We start from the raw sequence: 17426 nt of genomic DNA on the forward strand, positions 1-17426 counted from the left end.
AAATACACACCGTTCATATTCTTCACTGCCTGGAAAATTGTTCAACAATTTGTTAGAACCTTAAAATAACTTGGAGAGAACCAGCCTGTAATTATCAGGAACAAACCACAGCACACCGGTTTCCCTCTGTGATCAGACTTTGGCCAAAAGGGAGATGTAGAAGGGAACGTGCATCTGGTTAGACTGAGAAGGCTGATGTGCCTCACAACTTTCTCCTAACTAAACATACAGCTTATATAAACCAACTGTAAGTTTGGTGCAAAAATACCTACAAAACTATAAAAAACAAAAAAATAGCCATGTGGTTGTCCCCTGGCAAATCAGAAGGATGTTTCCCCTGTAGCTCTGTAGAAGGCCACTATGGATCCGTGTTAACCAGTAACTTCGGTACCGCACCACGTGTGAAACAGAGACGAGGCACATTAAACCTACAACCAGCAGCGAAGTAGGAGCATCGGTTGTTAGGAATGACGGGACTATGAAAGGGAAGGGGTTACGAAAAGATGGAGAAATGTGGAAGTGCAGCGGTTCTTTTCCTGAAATACCACCACCACTACCAGAATTAGCCTGGAAGCTAGGAACGTCGACTGCATTTTAAACAAAGTTTTCAGAACTCCGTTCTCAGTTTCTCTCTCTGCATACTTGCTCCCGAATCAGAGGCAGGCCGAAACGCGCGAGCCTGGATTTGTCTTAAACCAGCACAGAAGCAGGTCTCGCTGCATTAAGCGATGTCAAGCTGGCGAAGCGATCGTCTGCAGCACAGATGCTGACGGCCGCCTTCGCACTTCATCGGTCCTTGCAAACCACACGATCGTTCTTTAACTGTTAGATAAAACACTACATCCACACGGCAACTCCGCTGGCAGCCAGAGTTACGTGTCTACACGGGAAATAATAAACGATGCTTTTGGCAACTTTCAAATTTTATCATAAACCTTACGATAGGGATTTCTGTTAAATCCTGCAGTCGTGCTATCTGAAGGAATCACAGTTTTTCTTTTAAGAGGCAAGATGCTAAGGCTCGTGTTTAGGGAGAGCGCATGGCTTGAAGCTGAGGCAAGTACCAAATCCCATCCCTTTGTAATTTTTAATAATTTCATAATGTTTAAAGAAATTGCATAATCTTGGAGAGCCCCATCTTTTACTTCAAGGTTGATAATAATGAAATTACAACAACCAGATGTTTAGAGAAACTGCAAAGGGAAATGTCAGCTGGGACTTGACGAGACAAACAAAACCAACGATTAAAGAGACAGACATTTTTATAGCCACAACAGCTTCCTGCGGAGAAATATCTTGATCCTGGGCCAAATCCCAGAGTCCTGTAGACTAGAGGCCTCTAACTCTATTTTTATTAAGACTTCCCTTGAGCAGGTTTGTTCTGCGGGGGTAGGTTATTTGCCTAAGTAATTAGCTCATATTCTGCGGATAATAATGTCATTCTTTCAGGAATACTATTATTAGCTGTTAGGAAAACATTGCCACGTCTTAGCGGCTTTTTAAGGAAAGGAATCCCGCTCCTTATTTGTACCTTTGGTGCTCATTCGGCGCTCTCAAGAATAAAGGAGAGACCTGTATTAGCTGAAGAGCTGCACCAGAACCCACTTTAGTACCACCCCCTCAAACGTTTGGTGCCCTCCAAAAGGAAATGTTTGGGTTTGACCTGCCTCGGTATTTACCCCCGTTACACAAATACGCATTCAAAGAAGAGCTTGTGATTGTGATACACTTTCTTGGCCAAGCAGGTCCAAAACCTCCCCATGAACTCCAGGGATATCCTTGCTCAGCGGGCGGCTCCTTTTCAGAGGGAGTGTCTTTAGAAATGTAACTCCAAGTGCGTATGTCCAACAGTTAATCAAGTCCCCCAGGACCTCATCTTGTAATAGCTCATTTAAGTAAAAAACGAAAGAAGAAAAAAAAAAACTGGAAGAAAAGAGACTTAAAAGATTCCTCAGTGACCAAACAAACAAACAAACATCACTCCTTACATCTCTGCAACATATTGAAACGGCTCAGCAGATTTTTCCCCTAAAAATAGACGTGTACGGGGGTTTTAACGATTTTTAGCAATCTTCTCAAAGACCCAAGTGGTGACTGAGGCTGACGCGTTTGGTAGCTGTGTGGTTGAAAACAACTTAAGTTACTCCTGGTCACCCGTTCCCGTCCTTACACGATCCACAGAAACAGCAGGGGCAGGGGAGGAGATTTCCGACACGTTCAGTTACCACAGAGAAATTCTGGAGAGAAGGAACTAATGAAAATTTGTGCTGTCTGTTACACCTTGTAAATGTAAATGAGTTACAACGTATTTGAGAATTAAATTGAGCATGGAACCAATTAATAAGCATCCTCGGGCATCGCAGTGACCTATTTGTGCAAAGCATTAAGGAAAAACATTTCATGGAGGATTCCCCAAATCCCGAATTTTGAGGTAAAACAACGCATTTAACTTCTGCTTCAGAAGGAGGCCAGGAAAAGCATTTTAGTAAGAGCTAGAGACTTTTAGTTCAAGGTCTGTTTGAAAAACTGAGAAGCGAAGTTCAAAACTTTCTATGTCAGTTAAAATACAGAACACATGGATGTTTTAAACTTTCAGATCTAGAGAATGCCAGTTAACTCTACCACAAACAATATAACCTGAACTGAAGCATTAATTCAGTGGGGTAAATGAAATGGAGAGACAGCTCTGTAATCAAAGGCAAACAGGGAAACACCCTGTACTTAAAGTGATAGATGAATATAATAAAGGAACTGAAAAAAAAAGCAGGGAAAAGGTCACTTACCTGTAGCGAGCTTGGGTACTCCGGGCAGCCGGCACGCCTTGCTGCGTAAGCGTCTCTCCGCCTTGCGTACTGGACTCGGCCAACCTGCCACAGGAACACACAGAAGTTACATACACACTTTTGTTTTCAAACGGCTAGCGGCATTCTCAAAGCTTATTTCATTCCAACGTATTCTAGTGGAAATTTCTGCTCCCTCAAAACCTTTGTTTGCTTTCCCGGCCAGCCCCACGCTATTTTTTGAATATACTTAAGAACTGGAGAAAGGCTGCTACACCTCGTCCTGCTTTCAGAGCTGAAGTTCATCCTTCCAAGGATTTTTCAGTTATTTGAGACCCGCGTGTTGAAACTTCTTCGCTTTTTGCTGCAGGTGGTTCCAATCTTAGGCAAAAAGTATTACATGGCGAGTGTCCAAAGCACTGGCTACCTGCGGAAGCAAAATCCAATATTCCAACTCACTCTCTTCGGAACACGTAATTTATCAACCGAGTTTTCCTACGTCAAATTTTTTACTAAAACCTACATTAGATTAGGAAAATGTTTTAGGGTTCATTCAGGTGAGAAGCACGGCAGGACCTGCTTGACTGCCACGCTTCGTGCGCGCTGATCCCACCGTGGCGTGTTTTTCTTGGGCGACGGAGCCCTGAGGAAAGCAGCGTTTCGATGCCTTCGCAGGTATCTGCGTTCTGTCCGCTCCAAGACCTGTTAGCCTCCTGCTTCTTTCAGCCGCAGATCGTCAGCGTGAACGCCCGTAGTTCAGCAGATCTCCTGGGTTGCCCCGCATGCACGAACAGTTGGTATTTACGAGATGAAACACAAAAGTCCACCTGTGTGCTGTGTTTTAAAACATACATAATTCACAATTATCTTTACTCCTAAAGCAATAGCAATTTTCTTTTTGGGTCAAGAGCAGCAGACTCCTCTCTTGCTACCCTCGTGAACTTAGGCTTTGCAATAGCAACCAAAAATTTCTCATTTTGCCGCGCTCCCCAAATTCAGGGCTTTCCTCTGTTCCGGCTGGACATGGCAAAAATGAAAAATAACTCACCAGTGGTGATGTGATTTAAAACAGCTGCATTCTCGCTGTCATTACTTTCACTCGGATTTGGTATCTGCAGAACACACGCTGGACAAAGACAAAACCACCCTGGTGAATTTTTACGGTTCCTTTTTTGTTTTCCACTTTGCTTTTTACATTAGGTGTAAGAAATGTTGCATTTATAAGGAAGGAAGAAATCGCATCTGGGATTAGCAGATGCTATTTTTTCAGGGGTAAACAAAATCATTTGTCATCAGGCAGTAATATAAAACTTCGTCGGTAAACCCTCGCTGCTATCGACATCTGAATTCCATTTACAAACTTAATTTTTCCCATCGCTAGCAATGCCAGTGCGGCTGGCTGTTTTCCCCTTCATTTAAGGAAAAAGCACTTTTTATTCATAGCTTCTGCTTCCAGATATTTTTTTTTTAAAGCAAGGGAAAATAGCTGTTATTATATTAAATAATTAAATAATGCTTAATCTAAGGGAGAGGCTGCGAAGCGCAGTCAGGAATACAAATGCAGAACTAGGGATAATGATGTTTGTTATTATTATCAGTGGCACAACCACAGAAGAGAACACGGCCCTTTGTATCGCGTATGGATACGATTTATAGGTGACAGATAGACAGTTAAATGGAAACACTTCCCTGCAGCATGAGGTGAAGTAGCCTGGTGCATTGTGTAAGCCAGGAAGAATGACCGGTAGCTCACGAAGACCATCAGAAGAAAATTAATGTGCTTGTTTAATGAACCACAGGATAATAAATCCCGTTCTAGCAGCGCAGGGGTATCACAGCAAGGGGGTCCCTCTGGGAAGCACACTACCCCCCATATTTGTAAGGGTGTTTCAAGATAAATAAATAAAATAACCGTTCAAACTATGCTGAAGATATACATGTTAACAGAGCTATAAAATCTCTATTTTGGTTAAATACGTTAACTATTATTAAAAAACACGCGTTACTCCTTTTAACTACACTATCTTCAGTATTCGGTCTGCACTCCACGCAGTTAAAAGCTGTATGTTCCATCACTGCTAAATTATTCACAATAAGAAGTTCATTATTAAGGATATAATCACAGTAAGAAGTTCATTATTAAAGATATAAACCATCTAAATTTATGCTAGGGAGAAACGTAGTCACCGGCTTGACAGGTGACAGGAAACTTAGATGGCACCGATCCAGAAACGTACTTAAGCAAATGCCCACTTTTTAAGCATTTATACAGTGGCTTTGACTGTATTTGGATCGTTTACATACATAAAGTTCGATATAGGTTTAAGCATCCACTTAAGCGAAGCCCTCGCACCCAGGTGGACAGCTCCCGACGTCAGTCTGTCCGCCCGCCTCTGTCCTGACTGCCAGGAAACCTCCGCAGCAGCTGGGGAGAAGTTTATGGCAATTTAATCCTCAGCCTCCCCCTTGGAGCTGCCCCTGAGGGATGAAACCTGCGCCAACGTCTGATGTAATTATGATTCTCACAGATAGGACATAAAATGTAGAGATAAGGAATAGTTTAATCCAAAAGGCCTCCTAATTTTTGGAGGGAAGTCTCTTCCACCACTAAATGCATCTTGTTTGGAGATGCGGCCACCAAAAATAGGTCTGAACCGCAGCAAAGGCACTGGCTATTGAACATGTTGCTTTTTACAGATGATGGGTTTCAGTCCCGCAACAACATCAGCAGTTGTCCCCGCCTTCCCCAAGAAAACTAAAGGCTACTAGGCCAAGGTGGCAGGCTTGGCTCTTGACAACGCCACTAGCCATGAAAATAACCTTGTGGTGAAGAAGTGAAGATGCAGTTACAGCATTGAAAACCTCATTAACCTGACACCTGTAGATGGAAGAAGGGAAAAGGCCATGGACCTGTTGGAGTGGGTCCAGAGGCCACCACAGAGATGCTCCAAGGGCTGGAGCCCCTCTCCTACGAAGGCAGGCTGGGAGAGTTGGGGTTGTTCAGCCTGGGGAAGAGAAGGCTGTGGGGAGACCTTATTGTGGCCTTTCAGTGCTTGAAGAGGAACTATACGAAGGGTGGGGGTGAGCTCTTTAGCAAGGCCTGTCATAACAGGATAAGGGGTGATGGTTTGAAACTAAAGGAGGCGAGATTTAGACTGGATATAAGGAAGAAATTTTTTACACTGAGGGTGGTGAAACCCTGGCCCAGGTTGCCCTGAGAGGTGGTCGATGCCCCATCCCTGGAAACACCCAAGGTGTGGCTGGATGGGGCTCTGAGCAACCTGATCAAGTTGGGGATGTCCCTGCTCACTGCAGGGGGTTGGACTAGAGACCTCCAAAGGTCCCTTCCAACCCAAACCAGTCTGTGACTCCATGGGAGCACCGGATCCTCGCCACACGGCCAGCCCACAGTGCCCGGTGGGCCCAAGATGCTGCAGGTGCGTGGCTTTGGCTGGAGACCACCCGTGCGAAGGGCACCCGCCGCCTCACGCGCTGACGCCCGGTGGGGACGGGCTCCTCTCAGCACCCCCAGCCGCTCGCCGAGGCGGGTGCGAGGCGCCGGGGGGGACCCCGGGGCGGGCGCCCCTTCGCAGCCCACCACAGGAGATGGCGGCGAGGCGCCGGGGGGGCCTTGAGACGGCGCTAGGCCTCGAGCGGGGCCTGGGGAGGCCCGGCCTAGGCCCCCTCCCCCGCAGCCTCCCCTCGCGGACTCGGAGCCCCCCGGGCGGCCGCCGCTGAGGGGGGGTGGGGGGGGGGGGGATGGGGGGGGATGGGGGGGGGGTGGTCGCCAAACCCACCCCGCATCGTTTGTGCTTCGGACAAACTTCGTCAGGCCCCGGCGTAGAGGCTGCGCCGGCCTCCCGGTGACGTCACCGCGCCGCGCGCCAATCCCCGCACCGCCCCGCGGCTCAGAAGGAAATGACGTCACCGTATCCCTCCGCCGGCCAGGTCCCCTTTTTGTGTGTGTGTGTATGTGTGTGTGTGTGTGTGGTGTATGTGTGCCTGCGGGCGCCTCGCGCGTGTATCAGCCCGCCGGGCGCTCTTTTTTTTCTCCCTCTCTTCTGACGCGGGGGGGGGGGGGTGCGGGGGGGGAGACACACGCAAAGCACGGAGCCGCCCCCCGCGAGAACGTACGGAGGGAGCGCAGAAACAGGGATAATTCCTCCTCCTCCTCCGCGGCATCCCGCCCGGGGTTCCCGCGGGCCCATGCCACCTGCCCTCCCCTGCCGGTCGCCTCGCCCGGAGAGCGGCGGAGCGCGGGGGGGGCGCCAGCGACGGGCCCTTTAAGAGCGAGCGGCGGCGGCGGCGGGAGAGCGCGGCGGCGGTGAGGAAGGTGAGGCGAGCCCGTTATGCGGGGGGGCGGCGGCGGGAGGCGGGTGTGGGGGGGGGCGCCGTGTGCGGGCGGTGGATGGTGACCGTTGGAACCGGTTCGAACCGCCCGGGTCTGGGGGAGAAGGGGGGGGTGTGTGTGGGGGGGGTGGCGGCCGAGGCCGGAGCGCGCCGTACACAAAGCGGCGGCGGCGGCGGCGGGAGGAGGGAGGGAGGGCTCGGCGCTGCCGAGGCGGGGGACGGGGAGGAGCCGGCGCGGCGGCTCCCGCTGGGCGGCGGAATGCCGCCCTCCCGCCGCTGCCCGCCGCCCGCCCGGCGCTGAGGGGAGGCGGAGGGATCCGCGCACACCCCCTCCGCCGGGGGGGGGGAGGGGGGCGGGCGGTGAATCGGCACCGGCGGGGCTCCCTCCGCACCCCTCACCCCCCCCAACACCACCACGGGGCCGCCCCCCGCCACTCGCGGGGCCGCCATCCCCCTCCGGGGAGGGGGCGGCCGCGTCCCCCCCGTCCTGCCTCCCCCTCCTCCTTTTCCCATGGCTGGTGCTGGGTGGGCGGCCATGTTGGGCACGGGGATTATTTTTCTCTCTCTTTCTTAGCCGCCACAATACGCTGAGGGTGGGTTCTGCTTTGCTTCTCTGGAGAAACGTCCTTTCTGTCCCTTTTTAGGGGAAGTTAACGGTGGGGGGAGGCTCTGCCCACCCCTTCGGAGGCGGGAGCCCCCCCTTGGCCTGCCCGCTCTCCCCCTTCGCGGAGCGGTTCCCCCGCCCCATGGCCGCCGCAGGGCTTGCCAGCCCACCCCTCTCCTCGGGCAGTGGGGTCTGCCAGCCCCGCCGCTCGCTTCTCCCTTCGGTGTCATCCTCTGGTGACAAGAGAGCTCCCACCGCCTCGGCGCGGGGCTCCCTGCCCGCGGCCCCAGTGGAGGGGGCTCTTCCCAAGCACATCTGAGTAGGTGTAGTGGGGAAAACGTTCTTTTTATTTGCTTCCCTGAGCTTGCAGGGCCTCTCCTTATGCACCCTCGCCTGCCCCGTCCCCTTACGCTAACAAGGAGTCTTGGATCGCTCGCTGCCCTTGGCCGGAGCTTCCTCCCCGGTAAGCAGCGTGCTCCTGACATACCTGCTCGCCCGCCCCATCGCTGGGTCGGGAATTTGGTTTAGCGGGTTCTTCTGGAGAAGGACTGGGCTCACTCACGCAGAACGCCCCGTGGCTGATTCTTCTGGCTACAGATACTAAAAATTAGACGTTTGGTGTAATCGAGACACTTGCCCGGCCCTTCTTCTGCTCCTCTTAGTACCTGGGGTACTCAGACCGCCGCGTTAGGGCATCCTCGCTCTCTGCTTCTTCCCCTTGGCCGGGATGCGACATAAAGCACGTGTGGAGATGAAGGAGAGGCACGAAGCCTGCTGCCCAACACCCTTGCAGAAAACATGCAGCACATGACAACACACACAGCTTTATTTTTATTAACTCGGCAGCAGTTGCAGCTGTCACCAAGACACACCAAATGGGGCAGGAGCGACTGATCAGAAGTGGGGGTAGAGGATGGGGGGGGGTGGGGTCTGTTGCTTCTTTTAGGAAAAACTTTGCAAGGGTACACGAATTATGCATCTTCCCTACTCTGGTTGTCCATGTATACTGCCTTACAGCTTCAGGTTGCTGGAGTTGTGAGTTTTTATATCCTTCAGCGCGAAGCCAAGCTTACTGCTTGCACATTTCTCTTCAGTCATACAACTATTAGCCTGCGTAGGGCTGTCCCACAGGGCCGCCCGCCCAGAGGACTCGCTCTCTGCTGCCGCTTTAAGCTCTGTCTGGGTGCGGGGTTCCGCAAATATTACTTACAGTTGGTCTTGTGTTGGTGGATGTATACGGTTACGCTGTTTGTGTGCACCATCCCCGCAGCTGCTTAGATACTGTCAGAGAACCTCCAACTGTCCGCATGCAAGTAGACCTGCATCCATGCTGGCACGAGTGGAGCGCTCCGTACTGCCTCCTCACGAAAGAGCCCGTTGCAGAAACATTAGCTCCAGAGAAGCTCTTGGACTCTAGAAGCTTCAAGGTAGTCCCGTGCCCGCAAAACGCTCCAGAAGTGTTAAGCCGGTCTATAGAGACAAATAATCAGAAAGCGGTTTGTTTTCATCGCTCTGCAGTTCAAGCTTCAAGGTAGATAACAATCGTTATAATTGAGTGTGTAATAATACATTTTAATTAGTAGGCATCGCACACTTCAAAGCCTTTAATAAAACATAGGACTTTAAATGATAGCATTCATAGGAAACGTAATATGCCTTTTGAAATTATTTCAGTACCCAGCAAAGTCAAGTCAACCACATCAGTCAACAGAAAGTAAATTTACCTTGGCCTGAAGGATGTAACTCTTGAACTCTGGCATTCAACTTGCGCAGTGCCTTTCACCTCCCCTCTTCTTTCCGAGGTGTTGCTCATGATGAATAGCCATGTAAATAGTAATGAAAGCGCCATCCAATATGGATTTTCATCGCTTAGATGATATCAGTCTTAGGCTGTGCCAGTTAGTCATTAAAAGCCACTGAAGAGCGTTATGTTTTTCTCAGGGCAGGGATTGCAGCATGTCTTGACAGCAGAAACCTTTATCGTAGGATTCATTTGCATTTAACAGAACCTTGACAGGTTTCTAGGTTCTTGAAAAGTTAAAATACATTCCTTGCTGCTAAGTACACATTGTTGGAAGTAAGGGAGAAAACAAGCACCGAGACAGCAATTCTCTTGAGGCTGCGTGCTTGCCAAGGGAGGACCCAACAGAGGGAAGCAGTGGCCATCCAGAAGGACAACTGGGACAAGAGAAGTCGATTTATGCGTTAACTTCTGTCCTAAAGCATTCATTGAGTCATCTCAAGCTTATTTGTAGGTCTTTTACAGACGGACCCTCAGTCTTGTAGTTCAGATCTTCTTTCTGGACTGACAGGAGGGGAGAAGTGTGCTCTATATTTGGGGGAAAGGCTCGGGGTACTGCTAGCGATGTAACCATACTAATCTAGAGTGGCATAAAAACAGACAAACCTTTGGCAAGAAGGGTGAAGGAAGCTTGTACGCTTGGTGCTACAAATGTACTCTCCTGGGCTGTAGCTTGCGCACAGCCTACCCCTGCCCCCCGCCGCAGGGCGGGAGAGCCGCGTTCCCTCCTGTCACTGGGGTCGGTAGGGTGAGCTTGCCCTGGCGTACCTCCTCCTTCCCCGTGGGCCTGATCGCCAGCCCGCTGCGTCCTCTCCCTGGGAGCTGTGGCAGAGGTTCCCTGTGCAGGGACTTACTCTTTGTTCTGGGGCTTCTTTGTGCCAGCTCTGTCCCCAGCTGCTGTGCTGCCAGGTGTAGCAGCGGGGAGTCGGGGAAGCTCTGCGCGAGAACTTGCGGAAGTCACCTTTGTGCTGAAATTTGTTAGTCGCAGGCTTCTGGAAGCTGTGAGGCCCATCCTTAAAGTTCATAGACTGTCCTCAGCTCTCAGTCAGTCCTTCATCACTAACAGTCGCCTGTGAGCGTGGGTTCTCCACTGGCGTCAGTTGGGACTTTTTCCTTTAAAGAAGGAAAAAAATACGAGTATGTTAATGCCATGTGCTAACGCATGGATTGGTTTTCACTGTGTATTCACTTGGTGTTTTACATCGTGAATTCACATGAATTCTCCTTTGAACGTATGAGTAAAGCTTTAAATTAGGATTTGTGAAGGCTTGGTGATACCTTCTGAGGTTAGGATAGCAGTTATTTAAAATTACTTAATTTGCTACCCTTTTTGTGATGGCCAGAGCGTAAAGGCGGTTGCACCTGGGGCTCTCTGCTGTCCAGAAGAAGGCAGTGCGGGGAGCGAGAGCAGGAGCGGAGGTTCCTGGGTCCGCCGCTGCTCTGCCAAAGGTTCCCGCGTTTGATCCGCGCGAGGTTGACGGATTCTTCCTTGTGTTTTCCGTTGGTAAAGTACGTGGCTGCATTCGTACCACTGCGCGTCTCATCGTGTTGTGAAATTCTGGGTAATGGTCTCTGTCCCTCCTCTTTGTTCCGTCTTCAAACAAAATTCAGCTTTTTGCGTTACCAAGTCACCTGGATCAGGGAGTACGTATTTATTTCTGACCTGCTAGTAAGCCCCGAAGACTGATTGTGTTGCAGATGATTTCACCCAGTAGGCAGAAATTGGGCCACCAGCGGTGCCCTGACAAGTACTGATTTAGTTATACTTTTTTTTTTTTTTAATTAAAAGCCTTAGAAAGTGAAGCTCATATAGCAAGGGTAGCGCATTCCATCGTGTGAATTTTGAAGAACACTGTGAAGGAGCCATTAATTTGAAGTCCTTTTTAAAAAGAAGTGTGTGTATAGACAGCATATGTATGTCATAACTCGTTTGCTTTGTGTCAAATAATATCAAGCTGTGAATGAAACGTAAATATATAACCACACATCTTTTAGAGATCACTTCAATGAGACACAGCTGCCTTATTCTGCAGCTGTCATGTAAAACCTGCTATCCACAGGTGCTTTAGATAATAGCAAACACTCGGGGCCCGATTCTCTCCACTTGCCTTGAAGTCAGTGAGTTTCCCGAGTTAAAACTCGCGTTGTGGTAGCTGAGCCCTTTGTTTGCCACCTCCTTTAGGTGGAGGAACTGGGCAAAGTGTTTGGTTTGTTTGTTGAGCTGGTTTTGAAGCCTGCAAGTGCCAGCGATCTTTTAAACCAGAGGACAATGTTTTGTCCTTTCTACCCATTCAGTCTTTTTCTCTTGAGAAAATAATGGCAGCCCGTAGGCATTATATCTGATATCGTTCTAACTCTGTGGAAGTGGTTCATTGATAAATAAATGCAATTGGATCTTGGATTCCAAATATCAGTTGAAATTACAAGGGAGAATTTTTTTATTTTATTCTTTTTGCAGTGAGACATAGGAGAAAAGGCTTTCTTCTTCCCTCATGACAGGGTAATCTGTCTAGCTGTATACAGATAAAAAATCTTCATTGTTGGATTTCCCCCGGTAATGGTGATCGCGTTGATCAGAGAATTAATCGGGTGGCCGGCCTTTTAATGCGAGAGTTTGAGGGCTGTTGGCTTTTTTTTCCCCTGCGTGGCAACAATGAGTATGAACTGCATCAGCTGACAAAAAATAAAGGTCTATGTCTTGCAGTCGTGCCAGTTGTTTGTGTAAGGCTAATATATATATTGGCTCTTCCCCTGAAGGTCTTATCCTGTTTTCCAACAAGAGGGGAGGGAAAATACCTTCCAGTCTGAAAGGCTTTATTTCTTGCAGTGTGTCTAGAACACTCTTGTAATTTTTTTTTCTGTAAATTTTTTTGGCATCCATATTTTTCAACCAAGCATCTGCCAACTATGTGCTGAAGAGCTAAATGTAGAGTATTTATCATTGGGATTAATCATTTTATTGAGCAAAGGCTTCTTACATACAAAAATATTCAAGATCAAAGCTTTGAAAAACAAAGCTGTTACATTATAGAAGAGAGGAGACATTTTCTTAGTTCAGTTGATTTGAACAGATGAAATACTATGCGCATAATGTAAGTTAGTGTCAAAAGAAGCTTGTACCTACAGTCTCTTTAGCATTTTGTCTTTGCATCTTTTGAATAATTATGAGGTGTTGAATAATATCTCTTTTTTACACTGTGTTCAAAGACTTCCTCCGTAGTTGTAACCTTCCTGGGCAGACATATGGGCACGCTTTAATTAATAGAGCAGGTTATTTATCCTGCCTATTTATAGACTGCCCATCACTATAGCGTTAAGGCACTGTTACTTGCCTGGCATGGAGTAATATGATTCCAGACAAACAGTTACTGTTGTGAGCGTCACCGGGTTTGCCAACGGAGAGGAGCTTTGTCCTAGAAGCTTCACAGAGGATTTTTTTCTAGATGTTTCTGCGAAGGATGAATATTGAAAATCATAAATATGTAGTTATTGATCCGCTGTAGTGGCTATCCATTCGAGATCTTAGTGCATCTCCCGTGTGAGGTTTTCCTTGGTCTTACCAAGATCTTGTAATTATAAAAAAGTTTGTTAACAGGCACAGAAAATAATATTTAAGGCTCTTTGATTCTTGCTTTCCCCTGCTAAGCAGATCTCTAGCGTAAACCTGTACTTCAGAGCTTCATTTCTTGGAATCTTATTTTCTTGCCGTTTGTCATTCTGAAATTTTTTTTGTTGTCTTTTTTGTCTTTTTTTTTTTTTTTTTTTTTTGGCAGAACTGAGGAAGTTTGAGTTTGTTCAATGATGAGAACAAGGGCTGGGTGCCTTGAGTTTGATTTCTGACTAAGCCACTTGCTGCTAGTAGAAGCTTTGGCAAGTCGCTTGATTTCACTGAACTCTGCTTCCCACCTTTCAGATAAGGTTAATAAAATTTTCTACACGCGGCAGGCTTTATGTAAATGAAGACGCGAGTAATGTCTTTGAAGCGTGCAGGTAATGGGTGCTGTGGAGAATGTGAGCTTTTTCATGCTTAATGTAATACACTTGGTTAATTGTGTATTAGGATTATTACAGTACACTTCTATTTCTTTTTTTAAATATACTAATGTAATTTTATTTGACAAGTGAGACACTCAATTTTTTTTTTAATCGGTTGGCTATTTTTTCTCATTGATTACAAGACATTTTGCTAAGACTAGTTTTAGGCATATGTTTCTGTGAAAAGTTTAATGGACACATTTGAACAACTACTGCTTTATATAAGATTTATAAGCAGGAATTTGGATGCGTTAAGTTGTGGTAATCTGGTTTATGTGCTATATCTGTTCTGTGTATTCAGCAAGATGAAGAGTTAACCCTTAAAGGAATATTCGGTTGCTGCCTGTAGCAAAGGCCTCACTGTCAACAGCTAAGGCGCACTTGCAGTTTTGTAGCAGTGCAGAAGTGGCCGGTAATACATGTTTACCTCATGGATGACACAGTACTGCAGAAAAATGGAGCCTCAAACGACCCCGACAAGGCATTTAGTCCACCTTGCCTCCCTTATAGCATACATAGGCCTCCTCTCATGATCTGTCTGTTCCGGGGCATCCAGAACTGGGTGTTTCACGAGCTCCTTGGGCGGCCTGTTGCAGTGTTCCTAGAAGGTTTTTTGGTGTCTGAGTTTGAATCTTCTGTTTTCAATTTGAGCCCTTCGTTTCTCGTTTCCATCGCAGATGTGGAGAACAGACCGCCTCCTTCCACTTTGCAAAAGACTTTTCCATACCTGAAGATTATTGTGCTTCAGGAATCTCCTCTGCAGATGGATCAGCTCCAGGTTTTCCATCTTTTCTTGGAGACCACATTTTCTAGCTCTCTCCTGGACTCTCTAGTTGATCTAAGTCTCCCTGTGTTGTGCTCCAGGCAGCGTTACAGCATGCAAAGCACAGCCTGGCTCATTTTTCATGAGGAATCATTAAGTCTCCCTTTGCTTGCTGATAACTTGCTAGTGGATCCGCTGGCCGACTTGGCGAGCCTGGGCTGTTACTCAACTCCACACGCATGCTGGGAAGGTGCGATAAGAGCGAGGAGAAAACAGCTGTGGAGATGTGCTTGCATCTCTGGGCAGAATACCAGAGCCGTGCGCTTGGGACAGCTGGAAGAGGCAAGGTCACTTAAAGTTCCTGAAAGTGTACTTTTTAGGCTAAAAGTTGACTGAGAAAGGAATTGAAGCAGTGAGAAATTACCTCTTGTTCTGTGTTCAGAGAAACAGGATTCTTCAAGCTTCCCTTCTGAAATCACAATACCGAGAGCTTCTCCTGATAGCTGAATGAGCCCATGAACATCCCCAATTTGAGCAGTCTATTTAAGTCCCCCCAGGCCCCTTAAGAGACTAAAAGAGGTAGACTAAAAGAGTGAGTTATTTGTGAGTCAGGTTGGACCTTGGGGGCTCTCTGTCTTTTAAAGGCCTTCGTCAAGGAAGGGCAAATCCAATTTCATAGAGATCAGAAGTGAAATTATACAGAAATGTTTTCATTTACTGTATTATTTAAGATTCTGTGCTATAAATACTCAAAATTCTGAGGCGTGGGGATGGCCGTGTTAAAGAAGAACTTCAAGTTGGCAGTCTGGGTGAATAGGCATAAACCAGCTTAGTTAAAAGTGCTGCCGCTTCGCATCCTCGCGGGCACGATGGCAGGACGAGCTGTTCAGAGTTGTACACAGGGTAAGATGAATGACTTTTACTCTTACCGGTATGAGTGTGACGGAAGTGGGGAGCCTGAGAAGATCAGCTACCGAACATGAGTGGTGCGACGGGTTTCCTTTGAATATCATTCTTCATGTTACTCTTAAAATGAATATTACTGTGCTTCAAAAGCATAATTGGGAAGTGAGAATTACATATATTAGTACAACCAAGCATAAAACCAAGTACTTCTGAGTAAAACACCACCATGCGACTACAGCATCGCGGTATGAGCTCTGCGGACCCTATTTAGACAAATACAACACAGAAAAATGAGGGTCTGAGAGGCTGGCTGTATCTAGGGGAAACCACTGCTATCTGTTGCTTCAAAAAGGTGCTGGCAATTTGAATTTGGCAAACAGTAATGAGCTTTTAGGACTCTTTTTTGAGACTTACCTGGTTAAGACGATTACTTCAGATCAGCATTTGTTGAAATTTTGTATTGGCTTCATGTTGAACAGCAGGAAATTCCTGATGATCACGCTTTTGCATTTTACAGCTAGTGTGGCACAACACAAAAATTAAAGGCTGCATTTGCATGACATGGCTGCACCCGCAGCCGTAGCAGCCGCTCCTGTGAGTCCTAGCTTTGAGCTGATTTACAAACCAAAGTTTATAGCAGATTGAGCGTTTCTTTGGCCAGAATTATGGCTGTGTTAGGATAAGAAGGGTAGACATAGCTTAATGATATAAGACTTATAATTTAATTGCTCTGTGGTTACTTAATCCAGCTTACATTTTAAACCTGCGTCTCTTCTAGTTTTTCAACAGTGAGCTAATAAATGTTACTCTGTGTTTAAGCCTTCTGGTCATCACTGTGTTCTGTGCCTATTAAAACCCAGACTGTCTGCACATGAGTTGGATTATTATCTTGCTTGTCCCCTATTATAAGCTGTTTATTTTGGTCGGTTTGCCTCAGAACATTTCTCATCAGATTTTTATGGCTGTCAAATGGTAGTAGAGATGACGAAACGTAATCACAACGGTCTCTTTTGCCACCAAAATGTAATCAAGAAGCAGCAAAACCCCTCCTAGACATTTTGATTCCCATTCAGTTACAGTACAGAACTGCCACTTGTTCTGCTCGCCAGCCTTTCTGGTGGGTGTCAGCAGAGGGAAAGAATCGATTCGGTTTTACTCTAACTCAGGTGGGAAATTAGGAAATCCAGTTTTTGTGCTGTCTTATTTCCTATAATAATCCTTATTTCCCTTAAAAATACAATTGAGCTTCTAGGATTAGTCAAAACTGGTTAAAGACTCCTAAATGTATTATTAAGGAGAATTAAAATTTTGCATAAGCATTGTTTGTAAGTATAGTTTAGGAACAGCCAGATCCTGAAACAATGCAAAACCAGGTCTGGGAGAAAGCTCCTTTCAGCACCTTGGCGTAACGGCTTGTAAGCTGTCAATGTGGGACTGGAGATGTGAGTCTGTTGATTAGATCTCAGTAATAGTGGTGAAAATCAGCTTTTTGGAGACCTTTGGTGGCAACTCTGCCACCTCCTGAGACGAGATCTCCTGTAGGACACTTGAGGCTCCTGATAATTGTGAATCACCTTGGGTTTAATTCTGGCTTGATGGTCTGAATGTTTAATTGAACCTGACTTTAAACACATACAGATTTATACATCATTGAGGTCTAGATTAGATGCAGTCCCAGGAGAAAATACCTGACTTTCACTGCAGGCAGATCCATAAAAACTTGTGTTCTGTGGGCAGCGGCACTCGGGAAAGTGAACAAAGCGGGCAGATCTGTACGTAGTGGAGCAAAAAGTAACCCTGCGAATTACAGTGTTCTGCAGTCGCCGTGTCGGCAGTGGTGCGCACCCTGCTTACGTGAGTGCCTTCGTTCCTGCTTGCCTGTCTCCCAAAGACGTAGCCGAAGTAGAAGTTTTAGAGACTGGCGGCAGGAACGAGATGAAACAGGCCGGAATTGTCTGTTGTGTCTTTTCTGTAAAAAACTGTGGTAATGGTTATACTCAGTAACGAGTAGTGCGGAAAAGGTAAATTGGGTACTTTACTCCGTAGATCAAGAGAACATTCGCTTGAGTTGAAAGACAATAACTATGGATCTAATTGCAGAAGATCCCTTTACTTTTTTTTTCCTTTGAACTAGTTCATGATTGTCTGTCACATCCCCTGCTACGAGGAAGGCGAGGAGCCGGAGCT

At 47.1% G+C, this 17426-nt stretch overlaps 1 protein-coding gene across 10 annotated transcripts in view; it reads left to right on the forward strand.

Annotated features, from left to right (window-relative positions):
• The first annotated feature begins 6761 nt into the window (after positions 1–6761).
• POGZ (pogo transposable element derived with ZNF domain) overlaps positions 6762–17426 on the forward strand; it is a 38186-nt gene continuing 27521 nt past the window's right edge. For 2 of the 10 annotated variants that reach the window (XM_064474767.1, XM_064474766.1), the window contains exons 1-3: positions 6762–7113; positions 8105–8197; positions 9005–9265. In XM_064474767.1, the coding sequence (XP_064330837.1) occupies positions 9042–9265 (224 nt within the window). In that variant the 5' untranslated portion in view covers positions 6762–7113; positions 8105–8197; positions 9005–9041. Of the gene's footprint in view, positions 7114–8097; positions 8198–9004; positions 9266–13328; positions 13454–17426 lie in introns of those variants that run through there. The other 8 variants (XM_064474763.1, XM_064474768.1, XM_064474764.1 and 5 more) reach the window with 7 other exon arrangements.

Source organism: Phalacrocorax carbo, chromosome 28, assembly GCF_963921805.1.
Source record: "Phalacrocorax carbo chromosome 28, bPhaCar2.1, whole genome shotgun sequence".
NCBI lineage: Eukaryota > Metazoa > Chordata > Aves > Suliformes > Phalacrocoracidae > Phalacrocorax > Phalacrocorax carbo.